The 27,082-nt window shown below is 36.1% G+C and overlaps 1 protein-coding gene across 16 annotated transcripts in view; it reads right to left on the bottom strand.

Moving 5' to 3' along the window:
• The window catches only part of PPFIA2 (PTPRF interacting protein alpha 2), a 469,533-nt gene extending 447,662 nt beyond the window's left edge, over positions 1 to 21,871 (bottom strand). For 7 of the 16 annotated variants that reach the window (XM_032393729.1, XM_032393723.1, XM_032393727.1 and 4 more), the window contains exons 1-2: positions 20,716 to 21,003; positions 16,093 to 16,343 (exon numbers count right to left, since the gene is read on the bottom strand). In XM_032393729.1, coding sequence (XP_032249620.1) covers positions 16,093 to 16,341 — 249 coding nt within the window. In that variant the 5' untranslated portion in view covers positions 16,342 to 16,343; positions 20,716 to 21,003. Of the gene's footprint in view, positions 1 to 16,092; positions 16,344 to 20,715; positions 21,004 to 21,530 lie in introns of those variants that run through there. The other 9 variants (XM_032393731.1, XM_032393734.1, XM_032393733.1 and 6 more) reach the window with 4 other exon arrangements.
• Positions 21,872 to 27,082: the final 5,211 nt, after the last annotated feature.

Below are 27,082 nucleotides of genomic sequence, written 5' to 3'. Positions count from 1 at the left end.
AATTTTACAAATCAAATGTCTGCCCCATAGTAAAAAATAACCATAAACATGAGATGACAAGACAATAAGAACAAATGATAATATAAATAGTAAACAACAGAAACAGACCATAGGAGTCCCAGATATTGAAGTTATCTAAAAGACTTAAAATAACTATGCTTATAGTGTTCAAGGTGATAAAAGATTGTAAAATTTCACAGGAAACTGGAATTTAAAAACAAAACAAATGAAATTGTAAAATCAGAAAGGACAATAAACACGACAGAGAACCAAATAAATAGATTCAACATCAAATTAGATACAGTAGAGAAAACTAGTGACCCAAAAGGTGGGTACAAAAAAATTCATAATAAATCATAGATAAAGGAATAGAAAATACAGAAATGAGTGTAAGAGGCATAAAAGATAAAATGAGAAGAATAAACATATGGAAAGTGGAATTCTAGAATTAGAGTAAAAATGGAATGTAACTGAATTTAAAAAAGAGTAAAAATGTTCCCTAATAGAGGGCATTAAGTTACAATGTCAATAATCCCTATGAGCCCAGAACAGAAAAGAGTAAAACATACATTGTAAGGACACGATATTAAAACTTCTTTAAAAAGAATTCTTTAAGGCAGCCAAAAAGAAAAACAGAAGACAATTTACCCTCAAAGAGGCAATAATTAAATTCACAACTGCCTTTTCAATGGCAAGAATGATGGTCAGAATAAAATGACATGTTAAAAATGCCAAAGGAAAATAACCGCTAATTTAAAATTCTATATCCAGTGAAAACATCCTTTAGGAATAAAGGTAAAATAAAGACATGTTCAGAAAGTCCTAAGCTGAGAAATTACTCATCTGTACTAAATTACATCCTCTATACTAAAGGAAATTTTGAAGGCTGTTCTTCAGAAAGAAGAAAGATAATCAAATGGAAGATTCAAGATCCAGAAAGAGGAATTAGTAACATAAATGGTAAATGTGTGAATAAATCTAAAGAAATATTGCCTGTATAAATCTACAAAATAATATCTTTTGCATCACACACATGGTATTAGAAGGCAGGAAAATACACGTTAACATTACACTTCAGCATACTGAGTTTGCACATCACAATTTATATATTAACTGTTAAAAGAATAGCAAAACAGGTGCCTGGGTGGCTCAGTCAGTTAAGCGTCTGCCTTCAACTCAGGTCGTGATCCCAGGGTCCTGGGATAGGGTCCTGGGATAGAGTCCCGCATCGGGCAGGGAGTCTGCTTCTCCCTCTCCCTCGGCCCCTCCCCCCTGCTCGTGCCCACCCACACTGTCTCTCTCTCTCTCTCTCAAATAAATAAATAAAATCTTAAAAAAAAAAAGGAATAGCAAAACAGTATAAAATTGACAGGATAATGGAGGGGGAAATTGAATAATAAAAAAATGTATTCAATCAATTCAAAAGGAAGCATGAAGGGTTAATAAATGGAACACAAAAAGACGAGGAAAATAGCCCTTACTAAGACATTATATTAAGCACAGTCAAGTAATCACAGTAAATATAAAGAGACCAAATAATTAAAACAGAAAGCTGTCAGACTGCACACAAATAAAACTGAAGAACCATTTGCTATCTGTGCATAATACACATAGAAACACAGACACACTGAAAGTAAAAGGACAGATAAATGTGTACAGTACAGACTAACAAAAAAGAAATCCTCTGTCATATAATTAAAATCAGACAGCACAATTTATGAGAAAATGCCTGTCTAGGAATAAAAGCAGTCACTTCATGATGATAAAGGTTCAATTGGCCAGGAAAATAAAACAATGATGTAGAATTTATGAGAAAATGCCTGTCTAGGAATAAAAGCAGTCACTTCATGATGATAAAGTTTAAACTGGCCAGGAAAACAAAATAATGATATAGTAGAAAGCAACTAGTAACAGTCTCAAAACATATGTAAAAATTAATAGAACTGCAAGGAGAAATAGAAAATCTATAATCATAGTGGGAGACATTAAAATTTGTAATTATACCAACATAGAAATTTAGACTTGGAGCTGTAAAAATGAAGTTACATTTTTAGAAGAAAAATTAAATTTACCTAACAACGTTATTTAAAAAAGTGATTTCAGAGATCTAATCTTTTCTACTAAAAAGATATTAATTGATAAATTTCTTCTAACTCAAGCAATGTCAACTGCCATGGATTGTTTTGTGCAGATTGTATATAGTTCATAGGACCATATTCTGATGACAGAATAGATCAGGCAATTAATTAACAGAATTTTTAAAATGACATTTTGTATAAATATTATTAAATAATGCTTCTCATATACAAAATTAATAAAGATAAAATAATCTTGCTATTATTTGGAACTGATTTATCTCCTTTATCTTAGAAATAGATCATTAGGTAAGATTTTATCATGAAAAATTTTAAATTAACACCCAATTTTTTTTAAAACTCATCACTTAATGATCTTTTGTAAGTCACTAAAGCATAAATGCACATTCTAAATTCTCACATAAATATATAATAAATTTTGAGCCAAAATATTACATATTTTATTTGAAGCAGATTACCCTAAAAGTAGGCATAAAAGGAGAATCATAAGTAAGAATAATCCAGGAAAATTAGTTTAATATAAAACAATGTGGTGCCAAATTCTAATCACATCCATTTTTGAACAATTTCCTCTAATTAACATCAAGATTAACGTGGGCTTGCCGGCAGAGTAATGTTTCAAAGCAGAAATCTTCATCTTATGTTGAATACTGTAAGAACTGTCAATCCTTACACCAGCCTTTGCAGGCAATCTGAGATCTCTTGAACTTCTCCTGGGAGGGAGAGTCTAGAGGAATATTTACCTTTTTCCCATAGCACCTATCCCAAGTTCCAGTATCAAGGATCTCACTTCTTGGGAGGCAAAAAAGTATTTAAAATTTTCATTTTGGGAGAAATGTGTCCAAATTCAAGGCCCAAGGAAGACATTCTGTCACATTTGGGGGAAATTAGTAGATCTGTATTTTAAAAAAAAAAAAAAAATTAGAGTCACAAACTCAGTTGCAATGCAAAGAATGATTTAAAATTCAAGCACTATGTTCCTTTGATCTACTAATCTTCACTAAGAATTATTCACATAATCTTGACTGTTAAGTAACCAGACAACAAATTTTAGGTGCCTCCAAAGGTCTATGATATATAAGTTAATAGAGAGCTACTATTTTGTAAACTAATTAAGTAGCAGAAATCAATGCAAAGATGTATAATATAATTAGATAGAGTGTGATAGTCATGCTTGTAAAGCATTCTACAACTATACTTCTAAACTCTTTCTCTTTTCCAAACTAGAACATTGTGATGGCTGCTATCTGCCTTGAGCCATAAGGTCCTGAGGAGAAAGATCCAGAAAAAGTAAACAGTGTAAATTTCAATGTCTCTGTTATTGAATCTAAAATTTTTCTTCAAAGATTAATAAAAACAAATTAATCATATGCATGCTAGTATTAAGTACATCAAATTAGACTATAAAATTTAGTGGAATACTCAAGTTAGAAATTCATATTGAGAATACTAATGGCTGTTTTTCTGTTGATATCATTCCTTCTGAGAGAACGAGAATAAGAGCAAGCAAAAAAAAAAAAAAAAAAGGAAAGAAAGGAAAAGACTCAATAATTAAAAGGTAAACTGTTCAAAAAGAAAAACTAACCAAAATATTCTACTTTTATTTTTGTCCTTCCATGAAATGAAAGTCAGATATAGATTTCAAAGAGTGGGAGTAGTATCATAGCATCTCATAGTTATCCATGCCACTTCTTTCATGAAAGCTGGCTTAATTTAGGAGATAAACTCTTTAATAAAAGAACATGAAAGTGTGAAAAGAAATGGAATTTGAAGTAAAAAAAAAAAAAAACTTGGACTACTATCTTTTACTCATACCTTCAAAGCAAGCCATTTACATTCTGATCTCTCTTGCTCTGATTTATAAAATACTAAAAATGCCACAATCTCTTGACATAAACCCACTTCATTCTAGAAGGACCTTTGAGGTGTAATATCCACACCAGACTCATATATACTATGACTTTAGTGTTATCAACATCTTAGCTATAATGCTCTATAAATTGGATTTGTTTTCTTATTCTATCAAGATATTTAATATATGTTGTCTAATTTTTTTATGGCTATATGAGACTTACCAAATAAGCACAAAGTAGATACCAAAGAGAACATGTTCAACAAGCAAAAGAATGACTTTTGTTTTCATTTCATTATTTAGTACTTTTGAACAAGAGGGCATGCCAGATACTGCTGTGGGCAGAAAATGCAGCTGTAAACCATTAGAAAAGAATCCCCTGGCTTCATGGAACAGAGACTAGTGGAGAGAGAAATACACAATAAACAAGGCAAAATAATAAAGTATACACTGTGTTGGATGGTTATGAGTGCTATGGAGAAAAAGCAGAAAAGAGGGATTGGAAATATTAAGAGGGAGCTATTTTAACTTTGAATACATTGATCAGGCATGGCCACACTGAGGGGATGGTATCTGAGAAAATCCCTGAAGAGTTGAGAGAGCCAGTCACATGGTTGTTTGGGGGACAACTTTCCAGCCCTAGGGAATAGCCAGTACAAAGTCCCTAAGGCAGTTGAATGCCTGACATGTTGAACAGCAAAGGACACCAGGATTGTGGGCATAGAGTGGATGAGGTAGAAAACTGCAGGAGATGATATCAGACAGAAAAAGGGAAGGGGGCAGCTGTTTGACCTTTAGGCCAATTTAAAGACCTGGGCTTTTACACTGAGGAGGGGAGGATCTCAGATATTTGAGCAGATGTGAAACAAAATTTGACTTACCTTTTATCAGAATCAGGATCTTTCTTGTTGCTATTTTGGCAACAGGCTGATGAGGTACAAGGACATAAGCAAGGAGCCAGTTAGGAAAATCCTGTCTAATCCAGATAAGAGATGGTGACTCTGACTAGGATGGAGCTGTAGAGGTGATTATTGGGGTTCAAGTCTACATATATTTTGAAGATAAAATGGAGAGACTTTACTGCGAGGTGGAATACTGAATGTGTGAAAGAAATAAAACACAGGTTTCGGCCTAAGTCAACAGAAGATTGACGTGGCTACTAATTGAGATGCAGAAGAGTGAGTGAAGATCATGAACTCAATTTGGGACATGTTAAATTTCTGCATTTGACATTAGGAGTCTGAAGGTCACGGGAAATGTCTGGATTAGAAATGTTAATTCCAGAGTCATCAACATTTAGATGATATGGAGAGCCAGGAGATAGAAGAGATCATCAATTGTGTCAGCCCAGATGGAAAGAGAAAAGATACAGGTACCGAGTCCTGGAATCATCAAGCATTAATGGGTCTGGAGGATTAGGAGTGTCTGACAACAAACACTGAGGAGTGACCAGTGAGGTAGGAGGAAAAGTAGGCAAGTGTGCTGCCCTGGAGCCAAATGAAGAAAGTGTTTCAGAAAAGTGGGTAATAACTGCTGATTAACAGGAATGAGACTGAGAATTGACCAATGCATTTAGCAATGTGGAGATTATAGATAATGTTCACAAAGCAGAGTAGATGGAAGTTTAGGGGGTAAATGCCTAGCTGGAATGGATTCAAGAGAAAATGAAGAAAATGCGGAGAGAAATGAGAAATAACGAGTGTATATAATTTTTTTAAGTTTTGCTGTAAAGGGAAAGAAATGGGGTGGTGACTTCGTAAGGTGAGGTTGTTAACAGAATTTTTTTAAGATGGGAGAAATATAAGAACATTTAATATTGTTGGTTATAACCCACTAAAGATGGATACACTGATGCTGTAGGAAAAGAAGGGGAAAAGTTTTGTTCTGAAATAGCAAGAGGGGATGATTTCTGGACACACGAGAGGGAACTGCCTTTTTTCCAGGAACATGGAAAGTTCATTACATTAGAGGATAAAAGGCAATGGAATAACTAGAGATAATCCTCAGTTACAAGGAATTTACAAATACACATGATATTTACTGGATTATAGGCCTTACCTTCTTATTACCACAATATATTCCTAGGAACCATAATTAGCCAAGGTCTTAAAATAAAGCATAGATATCAGCAACACTACACTCTAAGCATAGAACCTGACACAGAGTAGGCCCTAAAATATTTGTTGTATAAGTCGTAACTGTTGATTAAATGGTTATGATTAAATCAATAAAGCTAAAGTGTACGCCCTTTGTTATCATTTGAAATTAGCAAAAGTATTCAACATATTAGAGAGAACTAGAATTACCCTTTCACATGTAAGTAAACAGAAGTCTCAAAAGTTCAATGGTTTTCCTGTGTCATGGGGTTTAGCAAAGTTAAAACTGAAATCCAGGTACTATTATTTCTTGTTAAATACTTTTCCATGCAACCCATACTTTCTTGCTTATAAAAAGTATCTGATGGGCTATAAAGTATGCTCAATACATTAAAAGGTAAAGTTATGATACTATAAAGATTTGAGATCCTTAAATAATTGTGTTTATATAATTATATGAGCTCTAATAATCTTTTCATATTTCACTCATAATAATGTTGTTTGCCTTATTAAAACTTAGGAGTAGTCATGAGAAATACTTTCAATGGCCCATGTCTCATAAAGAAAGTTTCCAGAGAAGTTTAATACTTCTTTATATCCAATGAGCATAATGAAATGAAGGAGATGGCTCAGAGTAAAACAAAAGTAAGCCATGAATAAAATCCTGGTGAGTACCACTTACCAACTGTGTGGTGTTGAACAAGTTACTTAACCTCTCTGTGCCTCGGTTGTATCATCTGTAAAATGGGAATAATAATAACGACCTCATTGGAATGTTGTGAGGATTAACTGAGATGATACATCTAACCAGTTTAATGAAAGAGCTGGATTCAGAAATCAATATTGTTTATTATGTCTCCTGATACCCTCAGGTGAAGAAATGAACCCCAAATAGAATTTCAGGCAGGTGCCTTAGCTTTTCTGTTCATGCTTAGAAAATAAACTATCGGTCCTTTTGTTTGGGAATTAAATAGTCTAACAATTTCATAGTTCTAGTTCCATACAGGAACAGCCCCAAGCTTCTATCCCACCTAAAGCTCACCCCTTTCACTCAGTTCAGGCTTATTTCAAGCTTTGAAGTCTGCAATGGAGGATGTGAACATGGTGGTCTCCCTTTATGCTGACATCCTATACTCATAGCAACAGTTCCTGACTCTTCCAGAGTCAGAGCCTGGGAAACTAAAACTGGAATGTAAGATCACGGTGGAATGTGGTTGACGCAGTTGTCATCTATGGTCAGGGCTTTCTGAATGGCAAATACACAATCAATGACCCTTCTGGGGTAGGGTCAGGACTTTCTCAAAGAACCCTTTTCCTCAGTTTTACTTGATTCACTCTCAGTTTCTTATTTGGAATCAATCCTCCAATTTGTCTCTCATTATTCACCACCTGGGGACCTGGGCTTCAAAAAATTACCAACTTTTTTTTTTTTTTTTTTTTTACATTGGAGGACTTGAAGCTTGCCTACCATGTGACCCTTTAATCTACTACAGAGGCAGGCGCATCTCTAGCCACAGCTGTGTCTTTTAGACATCAGACTCTATATCCTTCAGCTTCTGGAGGAAATACATCAAGCTCTCTTAAGTGTTTTCCCTGAAGCTCATCTCACTTGGCTCAACTGAATGGTAATCACCCCAGCCTTCATACATGGAATGGTTACCACCTCAACCTCTGTAGAGTCTTAAAAATGGAGCTTGAACTAACGTAGGACTTATTAGTTGGATTATGTCTTAGCACTTTCTGTGAATAAAGTCTTACACCTCACTTAATTAGCTTCCCTTTAAACAGAAAGACAGAAAGCCTCCCATTTGAATATCTGGATGCTTAAATAAAGCATTGCTTGGCATAGTGGGAGTGTTCAGAAATATTAGCTATGGCTATTATTCATCATATCTTTATTATTTAAGATTTAAGGAGGGGATCGATGAGGAGCTGCTCACAGAAAAAGAAATGGGGAGGAAAAAGTCAAAAAAAATTTAAAAACCAAGACAGTGTGGTGTCATATAAGTTAAGAGAGTAAGGTGTTTGGCTTTTTTTGTTTTGTTTTGCTCTTTGAGAAGGGAGCAATCACAGTGTCAAACTTTGCAGTGAATTTTAATAAAACAGACCTACTGCATTCATCAACTGCCTACTGGTGACATCATTTTGAGCAAGGAGTCTGAGGGAAAGCCAGACTTCAGTTGCTCAAAAGTGAATAGAAAATGAAGAAAGTGAGACAGTGAGAACAAACAAGTTGGGAAATAAAGCGTCAGGAAAAGAAAAGATAGACTGGTGGCTAAGCAGAGACACAGTGTTAAGTGACTCTTTTGTTGGTCTTGTACTTTTCCTTTTAAGAAATAAATTTGAATATGTTACCAAAAAAGGCAGTTGATAGAGCAAGAACAATTGAAGATAGTAGATACAGAGAAAAAATAATAATCAAAGGGACATGAGAACAAGGCATCAAAGATTTAGAGGAAGGTATTAGCCTTAACCAGAAAGGGCAATGCGTAAGATTGGAGAACAGAAGTAAATGAAGATGAGTATGAGAGTAAATAAGTGTATGGGAGTATGCGGGAAAAGAATCAGTATCGAAGGACAACATAACGAGTAGCTAGAAAAGGAATGATTATAAAGAATTTAGGACATGGGAATTACAAGATGAAATAATTAATAGTATTGCTTGGCACCGGAGATGCCAAGGGGCATGAAGAATGAAAGAGAATCACTAGATTTGCAAAGTATGTATCCACTGGTAGCATACACGAGTGTATTTTTAAGAGAACGGTGATGATAAAAGCTTGATTATAAAGGTTAAAAAAGAGATATAAATAAAGTGATATAAATCATGAGACACAAAGGCTGCTAGTGAACACCATTTCATTTGGCCAGGGGAAAATAACTAATTGGAGGAAAGAAGCATACCTCCTACCTGTGAAATGCACCTATTGATGCTGTTATTATTACTATAGATATTATCATCATTATCCTTAGCCAACCTTAACTGCACAATTTTACTGGGTAATAATGAACACTAGCACAAATTGAAAGCACTAAAAATCCTTACTCTCTACAATCTTTACCAAATTTTGCAAGTCCCTTTATTTACCTTTAAAAAAAAAAAAAAAGAATTCTTAACTACACTCTGCTAAATGGTTTCCCCAAATTTTCCACTTCCTCAATGGCCAGTCTCACATGTCCCTTGATTAAGTCAAACAACATCCCTTCATTGCTGAGAAGATAACATCTGGATCGAGCTCTTTCCTTTTCAATGAAACTTAATGCCACTGCACTAAGCATTTTATCCCTTCTCCCATCAAAGATGTTGCATCTTTTGCTCCCTCTTATTATAGTTATTCTCTTTTCTTAATAGGTGCATTTCACATTTATTGAGCATGTACTATCTGTGAGGCACTGAATTGATCATTTGACACATTCCAGCTCATTTATTTCTCGTAATGATCCTATGAGACTGGTTCTATCATTGTTTGAATTAACTACTTTGACCAAAGTCATTGAGCTAGTAAGTTACAAGCCAGAAAAGATATTTAGGTAGTCTGCCTCCAAAATAAAAGTGATTCTCTTTTAAGTGATGAAGGTGTCACTTAAATACTTTGTGTTTTAAAATGTCAAAATATAAACATATTCCTGCTCTCCAAAAGTAGCCTCTTTCAACTTAATTCCTTTTCGGGGTATACTACTAGCATACCCCCATTTATGGAAAATGCCTCCTGACATTTTTAAATGTTCAGGGTTTCTGAAGCATATACACACACCTCCTTTCAACCACTCCCAAGAGAAGGTATCATCCCTCCTTCCAATTAAGGAAATAGAGTTTCAGAGAAGTCAAGTTACTTACCAATGGTCCCTCAGCTAATAAGTGAAACTCCAATTCAAATTCAGATCTTCTGATTCAACTTCAAAGTCTTGGCCATTCAGTTCATTACCAGTCCTTGTCCATCCTTTCTCCTCAATATTCTTTCCATTTCTATTGTCTTTCTTAGATTCAAGGCTCACAATCCTATTTCAAGTTCCCACAACTCTCTAGAACTATTACATTATCATGATACGCTCGCTAATAAAATAATGGCCCAAGTGACTCTTTTAGCTTATATTTGTGGTAGACCAATTGCAGTGGTGGTCCTTGTGCTTCAACCCTCCCTATAATTTTGCCATGTAATTTCATATTGCTTTCCACTCTGTCTCTAGGATTGACCATGAAGTATTACCAAAAGAAGACTCAAGCAGAAGCTTAAAAAGAACTTGCTTATTTCTGCTTTGCTCTTACTCTTCTTCCATGACTATGAGAACCTGCCAGTGCTGGCCTATTGCAGGATTACACACATGGATAGAGCCAAGGTCATCCTGGATCAAACAATAGCCAGTTAACATACAGCTAACTGGACCAACCTTCAGCTAACCAATGGCATAAGTGAGCTAGCCAAGATCAACCAATCCAAGTCAAGATCAGCTGAATTCCATAAACCCAAAATTTTGCATGAGATTTTACAGTGCAGTTTTGTGTTGTTACATAACATAATTTTATTTTTTTTAAGTTTTTATTAAAATTTCAGCTAGTTAACATAGTGTTATATTAGTTTCAGGTGTACAATATAGTGATTCAACACTTTCATACAATACCCAGTGCTCATCAAAGTGTACACCTTAATCCCCATCACTTATTTAAACCCATCCCCCCACCCACCTCCCTTCTAGTAACTATCAATTTGTTCATTACAGTTAAGAATCTGTTTCTTGCTTTGCCTCTTTCTCTCTTTTTTCCCCTTTGTTCTTTTGTTTTGTTTCTTAAATTCGAAATATGAGTGAAATCATATAGTATTTGTCTTTCTACATAGCATAATTTTAGTGATAGCTAGCTGATGAGTATGTTATATAATCCATCTTAAATCAAAATGGCAGAATAATACTCTTCCATTATTACCTCATCACCAGTTCACTCAAAATTCTACTGATCATTCTATATACAAACTCCTATTGTTAGCTGTCACCATATATATGAATAGGTCATATTCCTCCACTGCCACTATATAAAATTTCATTCCTACCCTACAACTCTTCGACAAAAATATCTGTCAGTTATTCTCCTTATTTGATTCTGATTTAGGATAGAAAGAATATCCTTGAATTCTTTCCAACGTTTTTTTAAATATTTTATTTATTTATTTGACATAGAGAGAGAGAGAGCATAAGCAGGGGGAGCAGCAGAGGGAGAGGGAGATCATGACCTGAGCTAAAGGCAGATGCTTAACCTACTGAGCCACCCAGGAGCCCCTCCAAAATTTTTTGAAAATACCTCTTTAATATCACTTTCCCATGAAACTTTCTGTATTTAATCATATGTCAATATTATAGCTCAAAATTTTTTCAGTACTTCTATAAGCTTCTAGTACTATATTAATTTGGATCCATTTATATATTTTTTCTAAGCAACTCTATTTCCTAAATTCTCTGGGAGCCAAATTATGTTCCTTTTATTCCCTATCCCCTTTACAAATATATATAACAATTTAATAATACACAGAAGACCCTCAATATATGCTAAATAAAGTGCTAAAAAGAATGTAAACTTTTATAAATAATGATTTTTAAAAATGGAAAACTCACTTCTTCTCTCCCCTTTCCTTTAAATATTCTTACTAAGTATATTAGTAATTGACAAATATCTGTCCTGTTTTCAAAAAATTTAATACTATTTGATCAATATTCCTAGTAAATTATTCGAAGGCTCATTGACATAATATATAGAAATTAATTTATCTTTTGGCATTCTGAATAAACAGACACAAGTCTTTTCATATTTAATGCATTACAAATTAATTAGTTTTTAATATTTTATTTATTTATTTGACAGAGAGAGAGATAGCGAGAACAGGAACACAAGCAGGGGGAGCGGGAGAGGGAGAATCAGGCTTCCTGCCGAGCAGGGAGCCCGATGCGGGGCTCGATCCCAGGACCCCGGGATCATGACCTGAGCCGAAGGCAGACGCTTAACGACTGAGCCACCCAGGCACCCCAATAAATTAATTAGTTTTTACTTATGTTATTTTCTTTAATCATCACAAACTACCCTGTGAGGTGTTAGTATTAACTGATTTTTGTAGTATGGAAATCTGAAGTCCTGACGCAAGTTGATATATGAAAGAGTCACAATACAAACTAGATCTTCCTATTTCAAGTTTATTGCTCCTTCTCCATCCAAATGAATGCATTCTGTTCTGGTTTTACTTTAAAAGCCCTCACTACGGACCTGGTACTCCACTGGTTCAGAGCATTGTAGATGATTATGATACTTTCCTATTCTTAAGGAGCATATAGTCTAGGTTGGGAAACAGGCATATAAGCAGATAATTTGATGATAAAATGGGAAATTATAAGGCTAAGAAACACAGAGGAAATGTACCTGGGAGTTCAGAGAAGGCTTCCTGGAAGAGATAAATTCTTGGTTAAGATGAGAAGTGAGGCAAAGACATTGAGGAAGAACATTACGGGTATATAGATGAATATGCATGAAGAAGATATTGGAAAAGCACGAAGTTTCATGGGCTGGAAAAGCATGAAGTGTTTGTATTATTCAAACACATGGCATGACACCTTAGCTAAAGTGGAAATGTTAGGAGATGGAAAAAGAAAGAAGTTTGGGACCAGGTGCAAAAAAAAAAAAAAAAAACAGAAAAGAATAGAGATTTGAGAGTTATTCAAGAGATTAAAAACAATATGGCCCAGTGATGATTGAATTTAGGACTTTCAGTGTCTGGGTGAGGAGACTGAGCACCATATTTGGGTAGGAAATGGGAGGCAGAGGATGACTGAGTTTGAGGCACATTGAATCTGAGGTTCTATGGAACATTAAGATGCATCTGTGCATAAGAAAGGTAAAAAATTGAGTGTGTAGCTTAGAAACATCAGGCCTGGAGATATGGAATTATTAGTACTCTTTAAACACCCAGTCACATATGAAAAACTAAACACTATGGCTACAAAATACTTTACATGGTTAGGATTGTTAAAATCATTGCTACATTTGTTCACAAAGCAATGTTGAGAGAGAAAGTGACTAAAGCAAAGCACTAAATCACCAACACCTAAAAGTATTGTATAAAACATAATATGTCACAAAGTTTGACCCTGCTTTGAATTCTATCCCATGTTTGTTACAATAATTTTCATTTTTATGTTATTGTAGTAGTTTTCAATTTTACATGCTTTATTATTTTTTTTTACTGCAAAGAAAATTTATTTTACATATTGCTAGCCGTGAATTTTTGTCGTTAGTTCACACATAAATCTGCCTAGTGCCACTATCCAAATGGCAGGACCAGTTTATGTCCACACTTCACTCTGTATTTACAAAGAGAATTTGCACGACTTACATAAATGTAAACTCTCAGTGAAGGTTTAACAATGGAGATGCAATCTAACATCCATAATATCTGATGTTTTACAGACAGCAATGTTTTATGCCTCAAAACTCATATATATAGTTATTTTCTCCTTCCAGCTAAATATCCAATGCTAATGCCACAAAACAGCATAGGCACACTGCTTACAAAATAGTCAAAAAGATTCAAAGATACCAATTAAAGAAGAATATCCCTCTACTGCTTGCAGAAAACCTACAGCCCTTAAGGTACAGATTAGATTATTAAAAGCTTGCTTTAAAAATATGACAGGACCATCACTGTCTTTAAGGACCTGTGGATTGCTAGTGTTACTCAAATATTTATAATAGTAAAATGCAAATTAACATTGAAAAAAGTGTCAAAGTATTTGTAAAAGACTTTGGAACTATGTCCATCTAAATGTACAGGTTCATAATCTGTAACCTATAATTCCAAAACCCATATACTTTGAAAACTGATATTTCATTTTTAAGTGTGTTGCTAACTTGATTGGTGCAAAACTAGACCTGTACTAACATGAGAGATTTATGGTCTTTATTTTTCCCATGCAATGGGAATATTCATAGAATTCTCTTCAGATACGAAAATGTATAATTATGAGGTGCTTCCCAGAATCCATCTGGAGAAGTGTTCCATAATATACATCATACACATACAAAAAAATCAAGAAAATTCTGAACTCTAAAATACAACTGACCCCAGGGGTTTTGAATAAGAGATTACAGACCAGTATAATTAAAATTCAAAACTTAAAATTTTAGATTTTACTATAATCAAGATATTCAATACAACAGAATTGCTAGAATTCATTTATTATTGTACCTTTAAGAAAAGATTTATCTGCACAATATAGTATGTATGAAAGCATTTCCAGTTTTCTCCTCTTTTCCCCAAATATATTTTGTTCACTCTTCCTTTTACAGATAGAGAAATAACTTAAACACTTAAATTATTCTTAGAATCAGTTTGATAGTGTTAGGATCCAAACTGACAGAATCAGGCTTGAATAAGATATACAAAGATAATGCAGGAGGGATATACGCATAGTCCTACACATAAGACCAAGGAATCAACTTCCAACAAGAGTTTAGGGAAAATGGGAACGCATGCAGCATTTATGCAACTCAATTATAAACCTCAGGTGACTACTGTCCCAGGGCATACTGAAAGTATGTTGAACTTGCCCCCACGTATAATGTAATCCTAGGCTTCTTTAATAAAACACTTTATCCAGAAAGAAAAATGATTGCTCATTCTATGCTTGTCACAGAAGATAACGAATAGTGTGAGGGGTCCAGGAGCCAATTTAACACTATTAAGCAACTCATATAATCTTAAAGGAGAGTAAGCATGATGGTGATCTTTCAAAAATCACCTTATGAAGAACAGTTGCAAAGACTGAAATGTCAACCTTGAAAAATATAATAATTGGTGAAGATGTGATAGCTGTCTTTTGAAATGAATCAACTCTTTGTGTATTTAAACAAACCAGTTAGAGTTACTGAAAATACTATCGCATCTTAACACAAGATAAGCTGACTGAAAATGAAAACGACTGGAACAGGGGTTCTTCATATAGGTTACAGGGTTTCTTGATAGGGATGTGATAAAGGACTCTAGGTGATCCTTTCCATTCTGAGAGTCTTCAATATCTCAACATCACACTTCAAGTTAATAGTACAGCTGGGTTTAGAATTTCATCAATTTTTATTATATAATTTTTAATATTCATGAAAAGATATTTGCCACAAGACATAACTTCATGGAGAGAGGTCAACTCTTCAACATTTCTATACTGTCCTTAAAGCAGAGGGCCAATCAAATTTGTATTCAAAAGAAAAATATAGTGATTATTACAAATCTTATTCATGTTCTATAATATTTCTCATATCTAAAACAAACACAAGTGTTCTGTTCTTAAATAAGAAAACTGAGTCTCAAAATTAACTTCGTATATAAATAAGCTTGAAATCCTTAAAATGATATATTTTCCTATAAAATAAGATGCTTGACAAGCATATATTTCAAAAGACCTAACAATTTTAAGTTTGTGAGAATAAGGCTGAACTTTTGCCTTTTCTCTATTTTCCTCAATATTTTTTAAAGAAACTGGTTGAAATGTTTTTTGAGAAGAGAGGATAATACACGGATAATTCCAAGAATTTTTGAGCAGGTGTTAGGCATTTTTAAAGAAAGACAAATAAAATATAAATGGACAGCAGACTTCCAAACTACGATCACTTCCAAAGACAGACCACACAGCTAAAAATGGAAAATACATATTTCCAAATGTCATAATACTGTTTAAAGAGTAAGAAAGAAAAAACTAACTATTCCCACGTTCGGGCAATTGAATGCTGATCAACAGCTGACAGGCCCATCAAAACATACATATAAAATTTTCAAAAAAAAAGAGAGACCAGACAGGAACTCAGCCTTCACACTCACCATCACCAAAATACCACAAATTTGAGGTAAGATTTTTATGTGAACTAATAATCTATTTTTATATTTTTCTCACCAAAACATGCATATCATATAATTTAAAGGAAAAGATAATTATAAGAATAGAAATAAAGCAAAGTTTATTTAAGTCTTGTCACTTTTGCAATTGCAATAGGAAGGACAAATACTACCAGGAAGCATACCTGTGGCAGGGCTGAATTGAGCTGTCGCTGGAGCGAATCTCGGTCATAGATGACATCCTGCAGTCTTTGCTGGGCAAGTGAAAGGCTTTCTTGGGTCTCCCGAAGGGTGTCTAGAAGACGGTCCCTTTCATCTAGCATATTCACCATCAGCTGCTCAAAATGGGAGTCTGAGTCCGAGCCACTGCTTTGGGACCCCCTTTGGCTCATTGGGGTGTCCTCGTTAATTGTGGGCATCACTTCACACATCATTGCTTAAAGGAAGTAAAGGGGAGGGAAGTCTTAGTAAAGAAACCAACTGACTCTCAACTCACCAAACTCTGCAGCTCATTAACCTAATTGTCTCTTCTTTTCCCCTACCCACTGCCCCAACTCCAACCACACTAAATATTTTGAACTCAATGAAATATGATTCATTGACTTCCTCCAATCTATATCCTTTCCCATTTATTGATAATGTATAAAGCTCCTACCTACAAAATACAGGTTGGTTTCACCTACTTCTCAAAGATTTGGTGTTTTTTGGGGCGCCTAGGTGGCTCAGTCGTTAAGCGTCTGACTTTAGCTCGGGTCATGATCCCAGCATCCTGGGATGGAGCCCCGCATCGGGCTCCCTGCTCAGCGGGAAGCCTGCTTCTCCCTCTCCCACTCCCCCTGCTTGTGTTCCCTCTCTCTCTGTCTCTCTCTCTGTCAAATGAATAAATAAAATCTTAAAAAAAAAAAAAAAAAAGATTTGGGTTTTTTTTTCATGATTTATTCCTCCAATTCAATTTATAGTAGTATGTTATTCAACTTACTAGTTGATCACCTTTCTACCCCTGTAAGTTTACAAATCTCTTACAGCAAATACCACCATCTTACCCTTATTTGTTATATTGTTAAAAGCAAGCACAGTGTCTGGCACTTCATGGGTAGGAAGTAAATGATTTTTGAACGACTTAAATAATTGAATTAATGTTCACTCTTGCATTTAGGGAATCTACAAATAATTAAGTATTCATTTTATATAATAATCAGTTTTTACTTTTTTCAGATTTTATCAACAGGTTTTTTTCATACCAACTGGTTTAAAGTTTCTTGACTTTACAACTCCCATTTTATTACTTTTATGTGCTAAGGTAATCTACACAGAGTAAAGCAATATTGACTAAATTAAATGTAAGCTCTATGAAATAGACTGAGGTTGTTTAGGTTATTATAATTGCCCTTAATATTCTTTTGTTTCCTGTGAACTGCATTGTCAGTTTTCCATCCAAACAATACAAACTAACACTCTCAAATACTCCCCAAAACAGAGACCGTAAATTACATTAGCTAATGTAGTTACTTCACATCTCAGCTGTTAATCACAAGCTTCCAGTCATGAAACAAATGAACTATTCAGAATATTTTTTAAATCATTTATTAATTTGACTTATAATAGACAACAGACTTCAAGATGCAACACTGATCTACTGTATGACATTTTAAAAATCAGAAATTATCTCATTTTTTCTTTTATCTTTTATCTGATGTTCAAAAAAGAATCAAACCCATCTCAATTTCAGCTGTTGTACTGAGGCCAGAAGCTATTAATTAGAGGGCTTGGTTTTGCAGAAGGCTGATGTGGAAAAATGCTGGTTTGGCTGTTGATCCTAGAGCATTCTTTGGTTTTATAATGCAAGGTCAATTCATTTTTCTGCCTATATATTCCTGTCCCTAGGGAAAATATTTCTGGTGATATAGTCAAATAAAATGTCAAGACTTAATAGCTCAATAGTTAATTACTTTTATGTGATTCTTCAAATAAATTGGGTTATTGAAGAGATAAATTCAATTATCTGAATGATTTGGTCAGGGCCCACTGAAAACTAGGAGAAACTTTTTAAAAGATAAAAGGAAAGTATTTTCTTACTGATATCCTATGTAAAAAAAATTACGGGGGAGTATGAATTTTAGAATAATTTAAGATAATACTTTGAATTATTGCTCATCACTCAAAACACTGGGCTACCTGAAGGCAAATATTTGACTTGTTAAATCACTCTAAAATAGGTAACAGAATAGATACGTAAGATGTATTTAAACGCACATGTGAGTGCACACGCATGCGTGTACACACACACACACACACTCATGCATTGTTACTGTCGCTAACCACTTAATGGATGAAAAGATAGTATTTTTTTGTGTTTTGCTCAGTTTGAATATTATTTAAACATTATCACAAAGCTGGAAAAAAGAGACTCTTTTCTAACTGCTATACATTTTCTTTACATTAATTGAAAAGGAATTGGAAAAAAAAACTGTTCTAACACATTTGAATATTAAAAACAATTAGTTCACATGCCATGCATGAAAATCCACACAATGAACAGCTGTGTCATTCTGAGAAATCATTACCAGAAGCCAATGTGTTTCTTTTTGACATTTAAGGTTAAAACAAAATACTGGGAGAGGAAATGATTGCACTGTGACAATTTGTGCCAAAACACTTGCAAGGCTTACATTTTAGGGTTACTTAAACATTCCTAAATCTGTATTTTAAACCATCTCCTTCTTGGAAAAAAGCCATTAGCACATCTTCACTCTGAATTACTTATAAAAAAGTTTAAATTCCAAGGAAAAGCATAACTGCAGTGATTACCTCTGCTACAATTTCCTTCTGAATACACGACCCTAATTCTAACAAAGGCTTGTTGCCACCATGAGATATTAGACATTCACAGACTTTAGGCTCTTATATCAGTATAAAAGCTGGTGTCTGAATTAGTCAGTCCAAAGATGCTGTGATGAGAAGCAGCTTAGGGACTTAGGTTCTTAGTCTGTTAATTCTACACTCAACTTGATTCGATTCCATTCCTGCAGCATTGGAACCAGAACAAGTCACATCACCTCTCAAAACTTCAGTTTTCTCTTCTGTAAGTAGCATAAGAATCCATGACTTTTTTTTTTAACAAGCCCATTGTAAGTCTCCAATAGAATACTTGACTGAGATCACACAGTAAAATTTAAAGGACAATTACAAATACAAGTATTTATTTATTTTATAAGGTGACCAACATTCACCTTTGCAGAAAGAATATTGTGCCTTTACGATTCATTCTGATTCCATGCCTAAAGTTTTAATTCCGGTGGGTACTCTGAACTCTTCAAATCTAACTGGGAAAAATCAAGCTATGCTACAGTTACTTAGGAAATAAAATGAATTCGTCTGCTTTTTCTCCACCAACAGTCAACCCAAATGAGTAAATCTAAAGTCTTCTCATCAAAACTAGGAGAAAAAAAATTTTCTACAAAAAATAAAGGTCACTTTCATGAACTAGCTTTGTTCTTGCAATAGGACTCGGATTCTAATATAAATTACAAAATACTTGTATAATCCTAAAAATACAGTCTAACCTATTTCTTAAATGCATATTTAGATATTAAAATCAATTAAAAATCTATCTTCAATGTTCAACACCCTCTTATAGAATGGACAACATCTGAAACAACTTCCAGAGGCTATTTACCCTCTAGTGTACTTCATCCTCATATGCCACTTTTAACTTTCACAATCATTTTCAGTATTAAAAATTGTATTGTATCACATAATTCCTGAAAAACCAGGAAGGACGACCTAACAGCTCACTTTGATATTTGCCTTTTCAGCACCCTTCCCCAAAGTCAGTTGGATATATGAATTGTTATCCTTTTCTAAATGTTGATGCCTTTTTCATTAAATTACTGAAGGTTTTAAGACCTAGTTAGAGATATTTATTTTGTTGTGAAAAGAAAAAATAAAATATTGGTTTAATTATCCCAGTGATTAAATTTAGCTTGAAGAATTTGATACCAGGAAAACCAACTCCTTTACTCTTAGTACATAACCTTGACTGTCTTCCAAATCTCTCAGATTTCAAAATAAAAGTTTTGAATGCCCCCTGGAGTCATTGCCCAAGGGCTTTCGAGATCCAGTGTGTTTCTTAGCAATATATGCCTCTCAAGCAGTACCTATTCAGATATGATGGTGTTACAAAAGGCTTTTTTTCTGTCAATGAATCACTTCATAGAAGCAGATCACTGGGATTTAGACCCTCCTACACGCAAAGATGCGATTATTCTCGGTAGTTAGTTTCCTCTTCAAAGATTTAGTCTTAAGAACCAACCCAGCTCCACCTCAGTTAACCCACAAGGAGTAATTCGGTGAGAGAAATCCTAGCCATTGTCTGATTACATTACATGAATATTCCTCCTCCTATTTAACTCTTTGAAATCTTCCCTGTCCTCAGGAAATATTATCACCTCTAATAGAAGCATTTTGCACTTTCTTTACCGATGGCCAAGAGCCAGCTCTAGCCACACGGCTGGACAGTTATCGCTCAGCCACACCCCCCACCACCACCACCACCCTGAAGTTGACTTAATAATTTCCACACTAAAATTCTTTATCTCTCGCCCAACAAGAGAGAGCCAAGTGGGAGGAGGTGGAGAAATAGAAGAAGGGAGAGGATGGGGGTGGAAAGCAAAAGGTATGGAACAGTAATTGGCAAGGAGGAATTTGCATCTCATCTTCCCTGGGGGCGGGGTGGGGCCGGGGAGGTAGGGGGTGGTAAAAAAATAAAGCGGAAGGGAAACCTTGTAACTCAAACACAGTTTCTGTACCTAATGTCTGTAATTTCGGGTCCTGCCTCTTCAATTGATCAGTGACAACCGCAGTCTCAGGCTTGACGAGAGGGGAAGCTCACGCCCGGCACTCCTGGACCATTTCCCTAGCAACCGGAGGAGAAAGGCAGCTTAGACACTCGCGTGCCCCGGCGCCCTCCCGGAACGTGCCCCGGCTGGGTGGCGTGGCAGCAAGCCGGCATCTTCCCGCGGCTCCGTCAGCAGCCCAAAGGAGAAGCGTCCATCGGAAAAATGGCATATTACAAATTTTGCTTTGGGAAGCAGAGCTCGGTTCAGACCATTGTCAAAGGGAGGAGAGGGGGAGGCGGCTCTTAAAGCAGTAGCGGCCCCTTTGCCGGAGCAGCCTCGACTCCGCGCGTGCAGCTGGAGACCCGGGGCGGGGAGCCGGGAGCTGGGGACTGGGTTTGACTTACAGAAACTTAACCAAGCCACACCGCTCCCCCTCCGCGTCCAGGCCACCCGGAAGGTGTCCCTCCAAACGTGAGCTTTGGGGAAAGGCGTGAGGAGTACCTGGAAGCGAAGTTCTCCACCCAGTCCCCCTCCCGGAGCCCCTCCGGAGTTTAAGGCGAACGTCGCGAGTTGGAAAGCTAAGGGAAAGCGAGTCGCCAGGGTTGCGGGAAGCACGACGGGTCCTCTCCTGGCCCCCGGACTATTTCTGCGCTAGGGTGTCTCACTGAACTCAAAAGAGGCGCCTCTTCTCCGGAAAGGCAAGCAGTCGGCCCCCCACACCCAGTTTCTCCTCCCAGCCTCTTTGCAAGCCTCGTCGCTTGCATCAGTCGGCCGGAGGAACCAACCTGCTGGGAGCCGGTGCGGCTGCTATAGCATCTTCTCTCCTCACTTGCCTCGTGCTGTGGCTGCTGGGCTCCTCCTCCTCGGTCTCTCCCCCCTCCTCTCCTTGGCAGCCGCCACCTCCTCTTCCTCTGGAACAAGGGCTTCCCCTGGAAGCTGCTGCAGTGGTTTCCACCGGCCCTTAAATAAATTCTGAAGTAATCACGTCTTTGCTCTCCTCCTCACGCACACGCGCTCGCGGATACACACGACTCCCTCAAAGCCGCTCCCGGGCTGCCGGCGCTGGCGCTGCTCCCAGTGCCCCCGGAGAAGCCAAGGGCTGGGGATGGGCAGGTGTGGGCAGGGGATACGCTCTTCCTCGTCCGGGCTTCCCCCGCACAATGGTCTGTACAGGGAAGCGTGTGACGGCCCACGCTGGGGAAAGGCGAATGAATGCGCTTGGGCACCTTCTGGCTCTCTGGCCTTCCATGCTTGTCATTTCTTTAAGCGGCTTCCTGCTCCCAGGACCAGGGCATGGTAGTCACCGCCGACCTGAGTCAAGCTAGGGTGTGGTGGCATCTGTCACTTCTCACTACCTCTCCAGCTCCTCTCCGTTCACTGCTTTGGCGATAAGGAGTGTGTGTTTAGTACTCCCTGCCCTAGTAAATTTCAGCTTTGGGCGAAGTCTGGTTTCTAGAACGCTTTCTAGTTCTCCCTATACCTACACATCCCTTTACCTATTCTTTCCTTTTGCCGCTACTCTCCATTGATACAAACCCATCCAACCAGGTATAGGGAGAAAGCAGGAGACAAAACCAGTACCTAAACAAAAAGGAAATGTTTCAGTGATTGAAATTAGCATATCCTAGTTTTAGCGAACAGGAAGAGGGCATGGAGGAGGGAACTGGGAGAAGGGTTAAACATTGGGTTTAATATGGGAGTTAATGCAAGTATTTTGGAGAGGTAGTGCAAGAAATCCAAAAGGTATATTTCATTTTTGGTTAACACAAAGAGTCCAAAGCTAACTAAAGAAGTAGTATTCAAATGCCAGCTCACTTAAATTAAGTACAATATTCAGGAAACAGAATCTTTTCTTCTAGAGTAGCATTTACTTCAGTTAGCAACCCCACAGTGGAATGTGAGGCCATGCTCATGTATTTCCTCCTTCTCTTCTAGACTGTTATTCAAATTCTGCATCACAACACAATCCTATAAGAATTAAGTATAAGAACAATTAGATGATTCATTAGATGTCTACTGGAGCACTAGTTCTCAAACATAGGGTGCATACAGATCACCAATGGATCTTGTTAAATTGTAGATTCTGATTCACTAGAACTGGGGTAAACCATGAGATTTTGTACCTCTAACAACTCCCAGATAGGACCACACTTTGAGTAGGGTCTAAACCACTCTATCAACCTACCATTTGATGTGGCTTAACTACTCTTAACTACAGAAAACTCATTAACTCAAGAGATAGCCCTGTCCATTTTCAGATAGAAATAATTTAATAATAGCTTTTACATATTAATCAGAATCAGTCCTCTTTTAACTATCACTCCCTGGAATTGCCCAGAAAACATAAAATGTCCTTTATACATTAGAAAACTTCCTATGTTTAAAGACAGTTAATATGTCTCTCTGTAGAAGAATTCCTTCCTTACTAAACCTTGGTTCTAATTTCCTTAGTAATCAACATTTGCCAAGTACAGCTTCAGATGTTGTTACCATTTCCAAGAAGAGTGTTAATTTGCCTGACTCCCATTCACACATCAAATAAAAGTTTTAATTCTAAGTATAATCCCCACATGTGGCTGACACACAGTTAAAGGATACTTGGTAGTTGATATCACAGAAAGGAAGATTTTGATAATGGAAGGCAGGAAATAGTCATGAGTAAAAATATTTTAGTAAGAAGGGATAGTCTTCATGGTTACTCTCACCTTAGAAACTGTACATTCTCCTTTTCTCACCACTAACATCACTACAAGAAAATAACATATTCTATCAAAACTGAGGGACTTTTTTTTTAAGATTTTATTTATTCATTTGACAGAGAGAGAGAGAGCAAGAGAGGGAACACAAGCAGGGGTGAGTGGGAGAGGGAGAAGCAGGCCTCCCGCTGAGCAGGGAGCCTGATGAGGGACTCGATTCCAGGACTCTGGGATCATAACCAGAGCCGAAGGCAGACGCTCAACGACTGAGCCACCCAGGTGCCCCTGAGGGACATTTTTAAGCAGCAATTTTGCAGAAGGCATTACATCAACTAATTCACATGAGTAAAGAGGACTCACCCCCTACACCAGTTCTTCTAGTTTAATAGTCCTCAAATTTAACATGTAAGAGAATCTCCAGAAGGCTTGTTATAACACAGATTTCTGAAATCCATCCCAAGAGTTTCAGATTCAGTAGGTCTGTGGTGTTACCAGAGAAATTCCATTTCTAATAAGTTCCCATGAAATGGCATACTGCTAGATCAGGAATCCCACTTTGAGAACCATTGCTTAAATAAATCCAAAGAAATTTGGGAAACAGAGTACGTACAGATCCAGAAAAACAACTAATGTTATTCATTCAAGGCAAAAAGTCTCTCAAACAAATATAAAACCAATTAATATGCTAAGTTATCCTCTGTTCCTACTGGTTTTTAATAGCCAAGGACAAATGATTAAGATGAGATATGCTTTCCTCCTAGTCAAATAGGTTTAGGATGAGGTAGTGAAAATTACCTCTTTCATTAGTCTTAGTGCCTTATATCAATGAAAGGATTTAGTCCATAGAGGTATACACTCTTCTAACCACACTTACTAATGCTCCTTCTGCACATTTTATTTCAAATATTATCTTTTACCTATATACTGTCTTAAGTGCAGGGTGTCATACAACTATTCTTTAGTAATAATAAAAAGTGCTTGTTTTATTAAAATCAAGGATGGTTTTGTTTGTAAAGATTAAGTTACTGAGATCAAGCACAAAAGAAGCATGGGCCATGACAACAACAAAGATTTAGTAAGTGACAGTAATTTGTCTTTTAAGTGCAAGGATAATATGGATGCAAAAAGAAAGCAAACAATATTAGTTTCAATAGATTTTTTGATCTCAGTATCACCTCATTTCAACTATATAGTTACTCATTATGAAAATATTTTGCCTATATTCACAATAGTTTTACATTGTTAAAACAATTAAATGACATTTTCTGCGCTTATGGTTACTGTTGAATTTAAATTTCAAGATGGATTTGGATAGAAAATAGAAGTAACTCCCATCACACACTTCATCTATAGTTTTGTGCAAATGTGAATCTTATTTTATTTCATTAAAGAAGAAGGCCACTCAATACCATTACATTGTATTATTTAGAATAAGCAACAAAACAACCCCAAATACATAATGACTCAAACAAAATTGAAAGTTTCACTTTCTCAATATTCCAGAGTGAGAATTGATCAGTGGTCTACTTTCTTTCACACAGTAATTTAAGCACCTTTCTTATCTGGGCCCTGCTATCTCCTTGGGTTTTCTATCCAGATAGCAAAAGGAAAAAGGGTGGAGGAACCATACCCACTTCAAAAATCCTTGGTCCAGAGGTAACACATACTTTTTTTAAATTCCACTGCTGAGAACAACTCACATGGCAATATCCAATTACAAGAGAAGCTGGGAAAGTAGTCTAGCCTTCAGGCTGGAAGAAGAATAAAGAGGCTTTTGGTAAAAACCTACCAGTTTCTCCCACATGTTGTTTGTGAAAGTGATAATGGAAATAAAAGGTATGTAGAAAATATGCTATGTTTAAGTTTTCTGTTATGCATACTTTAAAAAATAGATGGAATGCAATTAATTGAAATCAATTGTCGGGGTGCCTGGGTGGTCAGTCGTTAAGCATCTGCCTTTGGCTCAGGTCATGATCCCAGGGTCCTGGGCTAGAGCCTCATATCGGGCTCCCTGCTCGGCGGGAAGCCTGCTTCTCCCTCTCCCACTCCCCCTGCTTGTGTTCCCTCTCTCGCTGTGTCTCTCTCTGTCAAAAAATAAATAAAAAATCTTAAAAAAAAAAAAGAAATCAATTGTCATAGAATTAACATCCAATTCAATCACAAATAGTAAGTATTGTTTATTATGTAGGTCTCATGTTTCTTGTTATGTTAATACTACACATTACTCTTCTTACCTGTCCAAAATGCAAACTACAGAATACAAGAGCTGTACTGAGCACATCGTTGCTGACTCGTGTACCTCCACACAAATGTATAAGCGCCAATTGTCACAAGATAAATTGTTGTGAAAAGACTACATTAATCAGTCTTTATGCATTTACATGGGATTACTGTAAAATGTACCAACTTAACAAATAGTCACTGAGATTTCAGCTCATAACTAAGAATATCTTAGTGTTCGAGAAGAGCAAAAACTGTTCGTTATTGTCTGAAGTCAAAATGTGATAAGAGAAGACAAGTTCCAGAGAATTTCATTTTGCATCACTCTGCTATCTGACATCAAATCTAAGAGCAATAAATTAAAATAGTAATGACTTCAGAAATACTTTTCTCCTTTTAAAAGAAAAAATAACATTTTGTAGGAAAAAGTCTTTTATGTTCCTCTTTAGACCACTATGAGGTAAAATATCAAGAGCAAAGAAACATCCTAAATATATTCAGCAGTTGTTTTCACCTAGAGAAGAGATTGATTCTAACATAAAGCCTCATAATAAAGGTTTTCATTTTTGCCTCTGCTCAAATTCAGGGAGCCTCACTCTATCATTTAAGAACCATAGAATTTTATGCTGGTGATGCTAATCTAACTCCAATCTTTTTTTTATTTATTTAAATTCAATTAGCCAACATATAGTACATCATTAGTTTCAGATGTAGAGTTCAATAATTCATCAGTTGTGTATAACACCCAGTGCTCATCTAACTCCAATCTTACAAGTGAGTAAGATAAAACCCATTAGTATTAAGTCCTGGGTTTTCCAACTCAAGCACCTGAAGAAGCTAGGCATGTACTGCTTGACTTGCAGTATCTACTTTTTAACTTCTCCTGCCAAATATAAATCCTTCAGAATTTAACTCAAACTTATTTCTGATTACCTAATTACCTTGTTTATTGACATCAGTAATACCAGTCTAATTCTTTGAATCAGTTGGTAACATAAATAAACTGGATGAAGTGAGCTCAATGATTACTCTGTTCTTTGGGTGAGAAATCCTTGGGAAATAAATCACCAACATGAAAGCTTTTCCTTAATGTTTCATTCAAAGACATGTGCAAGCAGTCATAGATAGTAAATTAAACAATGAAAATAACTGACATGGGTAATCCTGATTTGGGATATAGTTTTAAAGATTCACAGAGTAATGAAGAATACAAATGTATGGTTTAGAAAGACTGTGTACAAAAAACAGCATCTTTAATATTAAATTAATAAGAAAAATTTAATAACAAGAAGTCCTAGAGAGTTTAAGTCTGTATAAAACTCTCTTCAAAATGGCAGTTATATATGGTGTCTTCAGCAGTTTGGCTCTTGTCTTCTGCTCAGTCTGAAATGGGGTAGAATCATGTTCAGATCTCATGAATG

The sequence above is a fragment of the Phoca vitulina genome, unplaced genomic scaffold, assembly GCF_004348235.1.
Source record: "Phoca vitulina isolate PV1807 unplaced genomic scaffold, GSC_HSeal_1.0 scaffold76, whole genome shotgun sequence".
NCBI lineage: Eukaryota > Metazoa > Chordata > Mammalia > Carnivora > Phocidae > Phoca > Phoca vitulina.
The sequence above is the reverse complement of the archived record's forward strand: the minus strand, read 5'-3'. Positions and strand labels throughout refer to the sequence as shown.